Source organism: Staurois parvus, unplaced genomic scaffold (genome assembly GCF_062004578.1).
Source record: "Staurois parvus isolate SC_StPar_1 unplaced genomic scaffold, SC_StPar_1.0 ptg000704l, whole genome shotgun sequence".
Taxonomy (NCBI): Eukaryota; Metazoa; Chordata; class Amphibia; order Anura; family Ranidae; genus Staurois; species Staurois parvus.
In genome coordinates, this window is record NW_028318500.1 from 3,227,118 (window position 1) to 3,240,098 (window position 12,981).

Genomic DNA, 12,981 nt, shown 5'->3' on the forward strand with positions numbered 1-12,981 from the left:
AACAATTCTGTCTGTCCCTGAGTAACAATTCTCTGGCACTCCGTAACAATTCTGTCTGTCCCTGAGTAACAATTCTCTGGCACTCAGTAACAATTCTGTCTGTCCCTGAGTAAAAATTCTGTGGCCCTAATTAAAGTTTCTGTGGCCCTAAGTAACAATTCTCTGGCACTCAGTAACAATTCTGTCTGTCCCTGAGTAACAATTCTCTGGCACTCCGTAACAATTCTGTCTGTCCCTGAGTAACAATTCTCTGGCACTCAGTAACAATTCTGTCTGTCCCTGAGTAAAAATTCTGTGGCCCTAATTAAAGTTTCTGTGGCCCTAAGTAACAATTCTCTGGCACTCAGTAACAATTCTGTCTGTCCCTGAGTAACAATTCTCTGGCACTCCGTAACAATTCTGTCTGTCCCTGAGTAACAATTCTCTGGCACTCAGTAACAATTCTGTCTGTCCCTGAGTAAAAATTCTGTGGCCCTAAGTAAAGTTTCTGTGGCCCTGAGTAACAATTCTCTGGCACTCCATAACAATTCTGTCTGTCCCTGAGTATGAATTCCGTGGCCCTAACTAGCGTTTCTTTGTCCCTAAGTAAAGTTTCTGTGGCCCTCAGTAACAGTTCTGTGTCTGTGCGAGTAACAATTCTGTGTCTGTGCGAGTAACAATTCTGTGGCCCTAAGTAAAGTTTCTGTGGCCCTAAGTAACAATTCTCTGGCACTCCGTAACAATTCTGTCTGTCCCTGAGTAACAATTCTCTGGCACTCAGTAACAATTCTGTCTGTCCCTGAGTAAAAATTCTGTGGCCCTAAGTAAAGTTTCTGTGGCCCTGAGTAACAATTCTCTTGCACTCCGTAACAATTCTGTCTGTCCCTGAGTAACAATTCTCTGGCACTCAGTAACAATTCTGTCTGTCCCTGAGTAAAAATTCTGTGGCCCTAAGTAAAGTTTCTGTGGCCCAGAGTAACAATTCTCTAGCACTCCGTAACAATTCTGTCTGTCCCTGAGTATGAATTCTGTGGCCCTAACTAGCGTTTCTTTGTCCCTAAGTAACAGTTCTGTGGCCCTGAGTAACAATTCTGTGTCTGTGCGAGTAACAATTCTGTGGCCCTAAGTAACAGTTCTGTGGCCCTCAGTAACAGTTCTGTGTCTGTGCGAGTAACAATTCTGTGTCTGTGCGAGTAACAATTCTGTGGCCCTAAGTAACAGTTCTGTGGCCTTCAGTAACAATTCTGTGTCTGTGCGAGTAACAATTCTGTGTCTGTGCGAGTAACAATTCTGTGGCCCTAAGTAAAGTTTCTGTGGCCCTAAGTAACAATTCTCTGGCACTCAGTAACAATTCTGTCTGTCCCTGAGTAACAATTCTCTGGCACTCAGTAACAATTCTGTCTGTCCCTGAGTAAAAATTCTGTGGCCCTAAGTAAAGTTTCTGTGGCCCTGAGTAACAATTCTCTGGCACTCCGTAACAATTCTGTCTGTCCCTGAGTAACAATTCTCTGGCACTCAGTAACAATTCTGTCTGTCCCTGAGTAAAAATTCTGTGGCCCTAAGTAAAGTTTCTGTGGCCCAGAGTAACAATTCTCTGGCACTCCGTAACAATTCTGTCTGTCCCTGAGTATGAATTCTGTGGCCCTAACTAGCGTTTCTTTGTCCCTAAGTAACAGTTCTGTGGCCCTGAGTAACAATTCTGTGTCTGTGCGAGTAACAATTCTGTGGCCCTAAGTAACAGTTCTGTGGCCCTCAGTAACAGTTCTGTGTCTGTGCGAGTAACAATTCTGTGTCTGTGCGAGTAACAATTCTGTGGCCCTAAGTAACAGTTCTGTGGCCTTCAGTAACAATTCTGTGTCTGTGCGAGTAACAATTCTGTGGCCCTAAGTAAAGTTTCTGTGGCCCTAAGTAACAATTCTCTGGCACTCAGTAACAATTCTGTCTGTCCCTGAGTAACAATTCTCTGGCACTCAGTAACAATTCTGTCTGTCCCTGAGTAAAAATTCTGTGGCCCTAAGTAAAGTTTCTGTGGCCCTAAGTAACAATTCTCTGGCACTCAGTAACAATTCTGTCTGTCCCTGAGTAACAATTCTCTGGCACTGAGTAACAATTCTGTCTGTCCCTGAGTAAAAATTCTGTGGCCCTAATTAAAGTTTCTGTGGCCCTAAGTAACAATTCTCTGGCACTCAGTAACAATTCTGTCTGTCCCTGAGTAACAATTCTCTGGCACTCAGTAACAATTCTGTCTGTCCCTGAGTAACAATTCTGTGGCCCTAATAACGTTTCTGTGGCCCTAAGTAACAATTCTCTGGCACTGAGTAACAATTCTGTCTGTCCCTGATTATGAATTCTGTGGCCCTAACTAGCGTTTCTTTGTCCCTAAATAACGATTCTGTGGCCCTCATTAACAAGTCTGTGTCCCTGAGTAATGGTTCTCTGTCCCTAAGTAACTTTTCTCTGTCCCCAATTATCGTTTCTGTGGCCCTAACTCTGTCCCTGTCCCTAGTACAGAGCGGTCTGCCTCTGTTCAATAACTGCAGGCAAATGAAGAATTCCAAAATGGCCGCTATTTATAGCTCGACCATTACACAGTGCTGGCTGGCTGGCTGCTGATAGGCTGATGCGATCACATGTAGTTGAGGAATGCATTATGGGTCAGCGCGCCTTGTCTGCGCGCCTTCCCAGACATCCCCGCTCCGTCGCCGCACATGTCAGCCGCCATTTTCTGAAAAATTTCGATTCGCGCGTCCGAATTAGGCTATTTTTCGGATTCGGCACGAATCGAAATTTTTCCGATATTCGACTCGAATTCCACTTCGGATACTTCGATTCGCTCATCTCTAGTTCTGGGCAATAATCCAATTACTTACCTTGCCTTTCTTTCCTGAGTCTCCACCATACCTTCTGATGGAAAAACAAGACAAGGATGGCTGTATACAAGGTATAGATGAAGATCCTTATATGTCCTACTTGTATAATTAATGATAGAGGTTTACTATGAAGTACTCCTAGGTTATTGTGGCTTTTGAGTTTGTTTTGCTGAAGACATCTTACTTGTTGAAAGACCACCAAGGAGGGGGCCAAGGAGCACGGGGGCATGGAGCCCAGGGGCTGGAGAGAATGGGAGGCCCAGAGAGCAGGGGGGGGCAAGGAGCACGGGGGAGGGACGGAGAGCACATTATCCTTGTTCAATTTCTTTGGCTGAAAGTTTGATTCCATATTCCTGACAGTTAATAATTAATGGTGATGATAGAAATACGGGATTGTGTTGCTCTGTATGACAATATATGTGATAATTTCGGAAAATTATTCTTGGCACTTTCACAATATCCGATTCATTTTATGTATCGCTCCACAAGTGGAATGCATATTATCCACATATAATGTGATTAAGAGCTTTAATGTGACTTTGAAGATGCATTTAACTTCTATATACCAAGATAACAACTACATGTGCTATATTGATATTAGTTATTTGTGTTAGTGGATGTGCTTTGGACATAGTGGTGTAGACTTACCTATCTGGGGGATTATGGATGTTTTAAAGTTATTAACAAATACAGTATGATGTTTTTATGAGTGTGATTTTTGCATGAACTCAAATGTTTCTGTACAGTTGTTGTAAACCCTTACATATACTCAGTTAGGTGACTGGCTTCATGTGATACACAGAGATAAAACAAATCCTCCTACATAAGTTGTACCTGTTTATGTGCAGCTTTCTCTTCTCTACATCCATTCAAAGTGCTTAATTTATCAAGACTGTCTCAGAGTTCAGAAAAGGAGGGGTGCTGAAGTTAAACACTGCAGAGCTCAGTAAGAAGGGCTCTCAAAGCTGATTGGAGGGAAGGGACACACTCCTTCCACGCAGCACACAGGAACAGAGTTGGGGCTGTCAATCTGCTGGAATTCCCTTCCCCCGTCACCATTTTTCTCTTGATGTCAGGAAAATTTGTCATAAGTGATTCATGCTGACAGCAGAGGAACAAATTAGTAAACAGAAATGATGGTCACAACTGAGGCAAGTACACAAGGCAAGAAGGATATGCTTTGTTCATATTTCATGTCTGAGGTTTAAACCACTTTAAGTCTTTATTTAGAAATTTCTAGTCCAGTCCCTTATGAAAAATACCCAGGTTTCTATCTAGAAAAGAAAAGGATTTTTATTTTTGTGCAAATTAAAAACTCCAGTTTCGTAGCTTACATATTACATACAGTATTTTTCACTGGTTGAATTTTAGAATGTCGGAGATTAAATTATAAATGTTGTTACAAGGATAGCGATGTACCAACTCAAATATAAAATGCTATTGAATAACTCCGCTTCTAAACTTTCTTCAGCATATCCATTTTCAAACAAGAATCAATTTTTAAATAACAGCATAATAAGCTTTTTCTTTAATTTGTAATAAAAATTTAATCCAAAGCTATCCTAAATTGAGATTTTAGAAAGATCTAGAAATGTTCCTTTTTTCAAAGCAATTAGAATTTCAAAACAACCTTTTTTCAGGGTTACATAAATACAGTATTGCAGAGGCTATGTAAAATACAATAAATATGAACTTTTATAACTTAGAGAATGAGGTAACCAATAAAGAAAAAAAATCACACTTTTATAGTTAGAATATAGAAGAACAAATACCGCTTTAATTTCGTCTAAAGGTTGCCACTTCCCCTCATAACATACAATTTAACCAAAACCTCTAATGGGATTTTGAAAGCAACCAAAAATTTACAAAAAAGTCAAATGATATCATAAACCAGCCATATTAAATGCAACATATGTTAAAAACGTATACACAATGCATATGTCATTGTTTAAAGTGTATAAAAACAATGTCTTTGACTTAACAAATGTGGTACACCCAGTTTGATTTGCGCTGTAAATTTTTGGTTGCCCCCATCTGAGGTTTTGGTTAATTTTTAGTTAGAATTATACTGAAAAAATAAAGAAATTTTCACTTTAAAAATAAAAAAAATATTCACATAGATCCCTCATTTCCTTAGCCCTGAAACAGCTCTGGGGAGACAGAGACCACCAAAGGGAGATTGACGATATGTTAAAGGAGCAAGCAGCTCGCAGAAGTGGGCGGAGCCTGGGTGTCCTGGAGCTTCTGAAAGAGCGCTCCGTGCGCTGGCAGCTATATATGCTCCTTGCCTTGACGATAACTCTGCAGCTCTGTGGGATCAATGCAGTAAGTCTCCAGTTGCTACATATTATATTGAATAGCATCCCTATCTGCATTTTATATATACACTATGGGGGAAAATGTGGTGCAGCTCTGCATAGAAACCAGTTCAGCTTCCAGGTTGTATTGTCAAAGATTCATTGAACAAGCTGAAGTTAGAAGCTGATAGGCTCCCATGCACAGCTGCGCCAGATTCTGAGTGCTCCAGATTTAGTAAATTTCCCCCTATTTTGCCGAAAGTATTGGGATACCTGTCTTAATACACACATGAACTTTAATGGCATCCCAGTCTTAGCCCCTGGGGGGTTCAATATTGAGGTGGCCCACCCTTTGCAGCTATAACAGCTTCAACTCTTCTGGGAAGGCTGCCCACAAGATTTAGGAGTGTCTCTATGGGAATGTTTGACCATTCTTCCAGAAGTACATTTGTGAGGTCAGGCACTGATGTCCAACGAGAAGGCCTGTCTCGCAGTCTCCGCTCTAATTCATCCCAAAGGTGTTCTATTGGGTTGAGATCAGGACTCTGTGCAGGCCAGTCAAGTTCCTGCACCCCAAACTCACTCATCCATGTCTTTATAGACCTTGCTTTGTGCACTGGTGTTCAGTCATGTTGGAACAGGGAGGGGCTATCCCCAAACTGTTACCACAAAGTTGGGAGCATGAAATTGTCCAAAATGTCTTGGTATGCTGACGCCTTAAAGAGTTCCCTGAAAAACAACTACACACCATAATCCCCCATTCGCAAAACTTCACACTTGGCATAATGCAGTCAGGCAAGTACAGTTCTCCTGGCAACCACCAAACCCAGACATGTCCATGGTATTGCCAGACAGAGAAGCGTGATTCGTCACTCCAGAGAATACGTCTCCATTGCTCTAGAGTCCAGTGGTGGTGTACTTTACACCACTGCATCCAAAGCTTTGCATTGCACTTGGTGATGTAAGACTTGGATGCAGCTGCTCGGCCATGGAAACCCATTCCATGAAGCTCTCTACATATTGTTGTTGTGCTAATCTGAAGGCCACACGAAGTTTGGAGGTCCTTAGTTATTGACTCTGCAGACAGTTGAAGACTTCTGTGCACTTTGAGCTTCAGCATGCACTGACCCCGCTCTGTTATCTTACGTGGCCTACCACTTCATGGCTGAGTTGCTGTTGTTCCCAGTTACTTCCACTTTGTTAAAATACCACTAACAGTTGATTGTGGAATATTTAGTAGCAAGGACATTTCATGGATGGACTTATTGCACAGGTGGCAACTAATCACGGTACCATGCTTGAATTCACTGAGCTTCTGAGAGCAACCCATTCTTTCACAAATGTTTGTAGAAGCAGTCTGCATGCCTAGGTGCTTGATATTATACATCTGTGCCCATGGAGGTGACTGGAAAACCTGAATTCTAATGATTTGGAGCAGTGTTCTAATACTTTTGGCAATATAGTGTGTGTGTGTGTGTGTGTATATATATATATATATATATATATATATATACAGTATATATATATATATATATATATATATATATATATATATCTATTAACTTAACTACTAGATGTCATACCCAAATACATACTGTATATGGGGGGAGTTATTAAAGCTGAAGATTGCAAAATCTGGTGCAGCTTGGACGCAGGTCAGACCATGGTCACCTTCATCAGCTTGTGACAAGTGACTGGCCAACCTCACACTACGCTGTCACTGATACCCAATAATGACAATCCCAGCCTCACCCTGCAAAATTTTCCACCTTGCAGGACCACAATCTAAGTGCTAACAGAGTGAGAGCGATTGTCACTGGGTTTAGCTAACTACACAATTAACTCTTTAAACTGACACCAACAATTTTTTTTTTACCAAGAAGTACTAAATGCTCACAATGTTAGCAATGACAACTATGATTTTAGAAAAAATATATCTGTAACACACGCTGTCACCACTGATAGGTATATAAAGATATTTAGACACAGTAGCACTCTTCAAGAGATAAGGATTCTTTAACCTCCCTGGCGGTATTCCCGAGTGTAGCTTGGGGTAAAGTTTCAGTACCACAAGCGGTAACCCCGAGCTACACTCGGGCTTACCATGCGGCGCTTCTCCGCAATCCCTCGATCACCTACCTTGTCCTGCCCTCCCACGATGTCCCTCCTGCAGTGTCCCTGGCAATGTAATCCGGCAGATGCCAGCATCTGTCATCTGGGTTCCGTCCCCTGCGAGCGTCGGGACGTACGGGGGACAGAACGGCTGGAAATTTGAAAATGACAAAAAGTGACATTCACTAAAATCACTAAAATTACATAGTAAAACATTACTGTATCAAACCATTTCACATACATTTTGTCCCTAGTGCTTTGTCCTGCGCCCTGCCTGCATTTTTACTGTTCTTATTGCCTGGAAACTGAGAAACGTCCATGGCATCCAAAAAGCGTCCCTTTAGGTCAAAAGCAGTTTTGGACCAGCTACAGAACAGCGATAGTAAATTAGAACCACTTGCAGAATTGAGTGATAATGATTCGTGGGAAAATTCGTCATCAGACACTGAAAATGATTTTGCAACTTTGCTCAGTGATGTGCGAACTTGGCGCTATATTTGAAATTTCAGTGTTTTTGGTTTGATTATATTATTGAATTAAATGTATTATTATTATTTTTTATGATTATTTATTAGATTATAATTTATGATTTCGTGTTTCAATCTTTAACATACCCGGGATGTTTACTAGACTCTTGTTCGGACAGATTTCAGTGAGTTATTCCTAAAAATTGCAGGCCTACAATAAAAAAAATACATATTTCCATGCAACAAAATGTACCGCTTTGAGCACAGAAATATGGGCATAATCAGACCACTAGGGAGGTTAAGTTTGCATTAGCGCATTAGAGATAATATTAACACTTTTTTAAAAATACAGTTTAATAATGAAAAGGTAAAAATGGTGCAAATAAAATATTTACAGAAAAAGGGTATTACAAAGAAACAGTAATGCAACAGCGAGACAAAACAAGTAAAAAATGAAAAAGTCCTGGTTTACAGAGTCCAATGAATAAGCAAGACGGTACAGTGGCTCTCACAAGTCCTGTTAGGTGTCCCTTGGTTTGATGTTAAATGAGAGCCCCCAACTGTAGTTGCAATCACTTTTTCTGGACCTCAAATGGAAGTCTACAGAAATTACTTGACAAATCTTCTGGTCTACAGTGTGGCAGCCGGGATGTCACTGTGTTTACAACCATGTTCCAGATACAGTTTTCTATAGCTATTAATATCTTTGAAAACCTACAGATTACTGTCTGATAACTTGCATATTATTGTCCAGCATTGAATTATCTTCACAATAAATATAAATTTGACAGGTTTCGGATGCCCAGTTCACCTAGGAGAGGTGGGCTGGTTCTGCTCCCAGTACCCCTAGGGTAGCGGTGTTTGGGCTCAAAATGCTGCTACTTAATTGATGGAGGTACAGTAAATATGTCCTTATTCTGGCTGTACTCTTAGTACTTCGGAGATTATGAAATACGCTTGGCTTATGGATTCTACCAAGAGGACAAGGCAGAAATGTGTATTTCTACAGACTCCTGCTAAAGTATTTAAGCCAAGGGTGATCTGGCTAGACCTCTGTTTGTTTTCCTGGGTTGCTTAAGCTTGCAAATTTGACAGTTTTACAAGGGTACCTAGACTGAGTTGGGTATTGGTTAATGGACAAGGGCTGATAAGAAGGACCTGGCATCAATTAACAGTCCTGGGGGAATGTAAAAGAGGACCTCCGCTGCTATTAGGTCTCTTGATGTTATATACTGTCATGGCTGAATTCTGAACAACATGGCATTTATGCCCTGTCATACAGCTTTGTGAGGGGCCCAGTACGCGTTACAATTACATAGCTCTGCATAGAAACCAATCAGCTTCAAGGTTTTCTTTCTTTGTAAAACTTCATTGAACAAGCTTAAGTTAGGTTAAGGTTGGTGTAGCTCTGCATAGAAACCTAAACCTAAAGCTAGAAGTTTGAAGCTGATTGGCTACCATGCATAGCTGCACCAGATTTTCCGCTCTCCAGTTTTAGTAAATCAACCCCATAGTGTAATGTGATGGCAGCAGATACATACTGATATATTTTTATATTCTAAAATAGGTATAACATTAATTGCTCTTCTAAGAATGGTAACTGAATCTAACTTTTGTTAGACTAATTACACATTCATTAAATTTGCACTGGATTTTTATTTAGATTAGATCAGAATTTTTGATCATTTTTATGAATATTATTTTTCTATGATGTCACTTATGGGTTTGCTGTTTTGCCCATCTATCATGTTAATCTGAATCTCAAGTCAGTACAAATGCATTGAAAACATTAGAAAATATCCAAAAACATTTTCTTAGTTCAAAAAAAAGTTATTGGATGCTGGTCCTCAGACACAGTTGGAATACATAAACAATTGGATTGTAGACTTATTACTCTGAAATATGTGACTGTATTTGGCTGATGGGGAACTGTATGAATTCCTGTTAATGAGATATATCAGCAACAGTTTTACTGCTACTCTATAAATATACAGTGTTCTGTGAGCGCTAACTTGATAAAAACTGTATATAAAGTACAATGTATACACATGAGACATAACAGTGTATAATTATGTCTGTTTTTTTTTTAGATTTTTTTCTATGCTGTTGAAGTATTCAAAGCTGCTGGCTTTCCTGATGCGCAGATTCCCTACCTGACAGTTGGTGTAGGATTGTGTGAGTCCACATCAGTGATTCTATGTGTAAGTGATGTGAGCAACACTTTTGCTGCATTTCAGTGAAGAAAATTTACATTTAACGGAAAACCAAAAAGACAGAGCCTTTTAGGGAAGCCAGGTGCGGGTTCCTCTAGCAATCAGCATTAGAATGGTTGATGAAGGTCCAGAGCAGTGAAGCTCCCCACCGGATCCCAAGGCCTTGTATGTGGCGTCAATACACACTTTTACAGTTCTTATCAGGGACGGACTGACAACTCATGGGGCCCCCGGGCAATAGGGGATCATGGGGCCCCTTTGTCCTTGCCCAAACTCAAAAAAGCTTATGAAAAAGGTACCAGGGGCATCTCATGGGGCCCCCTACTGACCCCGGGCCCTCGGGCAGTGCCCGAGTTTCCAAATGGTCAGTCCGCCCCTGGTTCTTACACAGGTTACTAAATAAGATGAACCTGGAAGGTTTCAAATAATTAAAGGTGCCTCTGATGGCTTGTTCATTAGGGTCCAGGCTGCAGCATCGCCCCTTTACTTTATACCTGTCAGACCTGAAATATGCCTAAGTATATCAGACATTGAGATATTTAATCAGAACATGCTTGTTGCAGGCCAGTGACTCACTGTCACTGATTTACTAATGGATTTGAGAATGTTCATCTAATAGTAGAGGCGAGTAATCATTACTTCAATCTTCCAATCAGTTGAATAGCAAATTCCTCTTCATTTTGAATATCCAATCATGTGCAGGCAAAATAAGTAAACTGGAATTTTCTTTTCACATGTTTGATAATTGAAGTAAATCAACCTCGTTATAATAAGAATGAGATCCATGGAACTTCAATAACAAGCTATCAGTGTTACAAGTTAGCCTGCAGTTTCTTGTTTGTATTCTTACCTCCTTGCTGCAGTCCTGTTCCTGATCCCTTCACATGTGTTTGTCTGTGCTCACCTATGGGCATCGTCTGCTGTTCTCTGGGTTTTATTTCCTTCCCTTCCATCACTTCCTGGCCCGCCTCCTTGTTTGCCTGTCTATATAAGACATGCACAGTCTAGGCCACTTTGCCTGAGCAACTTCCTAGTTGTCTGAGCTCCTGTGTGTTGCTATTGCCTATATCCTGCATTGACTACTCATGTTCTGACTGTTTGTTTTCTGCCCGTCCTGACCTCGGCTAGTCTATCGGATTTCTGTTTGTCTCCTCCCATTGTATTCTGCTCCTGAGAGCAGTCTCCTCATCCTCAGCTGGGTGTACCCGGGGGCCGTGACCTGGTCCCAGCTTGCTGCAGGTCCATCCCCACCATCAGGGGCTCTGGTGAAGAAGCAGGCTGGGCTTAGACCCTGGGGAACCCCAAGTTGACTATCTACAAGGGGTCACTGGCACAGGTGCTGACAATCAGTGCTTTTAATTATTCAGTACTTTCAGTTTTTCAGTCCAGTGCAATTCTACTCATATGTCCCTGCATAGTTGTTAGGAAAAACCGGAAGTGGATTAAATTTTTGATACAGTAATGTGTATAAATATGTATTGTACGTTTTACTGATTTCTTAATGAGGAACTCAAGATGATGGGCACATGTGCCCAGGTAGAGACACTGATGACTGAGACTCCAGCCTGACTATTAAATGTGAGACATTCACTTGGAAGCACACCAAGGATGTACAGATCTCAGATAAAGGCAGAGTCTGGTCACAGGCCATGGTCAGTGACAGATTATCAGCAAAACACCAAATCATTTGCAAAATCAAAGCCAGTAACAGGCAGAGGTCAGGAACATACAGGCAGTGAGGTAACAAACAGCATCTTGGTCAGGAGCCCAACAAAAGTAAGAAGGATAACCAGTAAATATAGGCAGACAAGAAAAAATTCCAAATGCTCATGCATCTGGGCAGGGACAACCTTACGACTAGACTTCTATGCTCTGCTGAGCCTTCAAATAAGTTTTAATAGATACTTTTCGCCAAATCATTTGCAAAATCAAAGCCAGTAAAAGGTAGAGGTCAGCACCATGCAGGCAGTGAGGTAACAAACAGCATCTTTGTCAGGAGTCCAACAAATATAACAAGGATAACCAGTAAATATAGGCAGACAAGTAAAAATTCCAAATGCTCATGCATCTGGGCAGGAACACCCTTACAACTAGGCTTCTATGCTTTGCTGAGCCTTCAAATAAGTTTTAATAGATACTTTTCCAACAAATGCTCATGTAAGGTTTTTTTAATGGTCAAGGGCTGAGACATAGATGGAGGAATGGGCTGCAAAAACATTTGTCTGCTGACTAGGAAGATATGTCAATGCATGGGCTGCCTTATCAAATATATATAACAGATTTTTCGATAGCCTTGGATCTCTAATTAAACAAGTGGGGAACCCTTATATTTTATTATGTGTCATCAAATTTTTCCATTCTGGGATTAAAAAAAAACATATTTTTCCTAACTCCTCCTGGCAGAACAGCTAAAGAGGTATATAGTGCATGCTATATATAAAAGCATAGAGCATCAGAAAAAGCACACAGTACTGTACACATTTTGAGAAAACCAGTACAGCACAACTGGTACTCATACACATGAAAACAATGAGGAACAATTCTCCTCGTACATTTTAAATCTCGATAAGATAGAAGAAACATACAGTATATACCAAGGCTGTACTCACAGACAAACTAAAAAAATAATAAAAAAATAACATTTATTTCTAAAAATGCAAATATAGGACATTTAACAATTAGCTTTTAAAGCATTTGCATTCACTGCACACGTATTCTTCTGTTATAGAGTCTGGTGGTTGATCGCTTTGGCAGAAGAGTTTTCCTGCTGGCTGGCTATACATCAATGGTCTTAGCGTTGGGGCTTCTAACTCTGACAATCTCATTACAGGTAAATATACTTATTGCTATGCAAATATAATTTGTGCAGCACAGCTGAAAATGTCACGGAACACTGAAAACTGATTTATGCACTACTTAATAAGCTAGAAGGAACAGGGGTTAGACTTGCCGGATAAGGATTTGAAGGGTGAAAGGAGGGGTATTATCGCACACTATGAAAAAGTGGCAAGGCAAAAGAAACAATGCCACAGTGTGCTTTCTT

At 40.7% G+C, this 12,981-nt stretch overlaps 1 protein-coding gene across 1 annotated transcript in view; it reads left to right on the forward strand.

The window, feature by feature from the left end:
- LOC149445917 (solute carrier family 2, facilitated glucose transporter member 11-like) overlaps positions 1-12,981 on the forward strand; it is a 75,816-nt gene that overhangs the window by 38,631 nt on the left and 24,204 nt on the right. The window contains exons 7-10 of the mRNA XM_089653170.1: positions 2,824-2,920; positions 4,987-5,174; positions 9,816-9,926; positions 12,667-12,768. Of these exons, the coding sequence (XP_089509296.1) occupies positions 2,824-2,920; positions 4,987-5,174; positions 9,816-9,926; positions 12,667-12,768 (498 nt within the window). The remainder of the gene's footprint in view (positions 1-2,823; positions 2,921-4,986; positions 5,175-9,815; positions 9,927-12,666; positions 12,769-12,981) is intronic.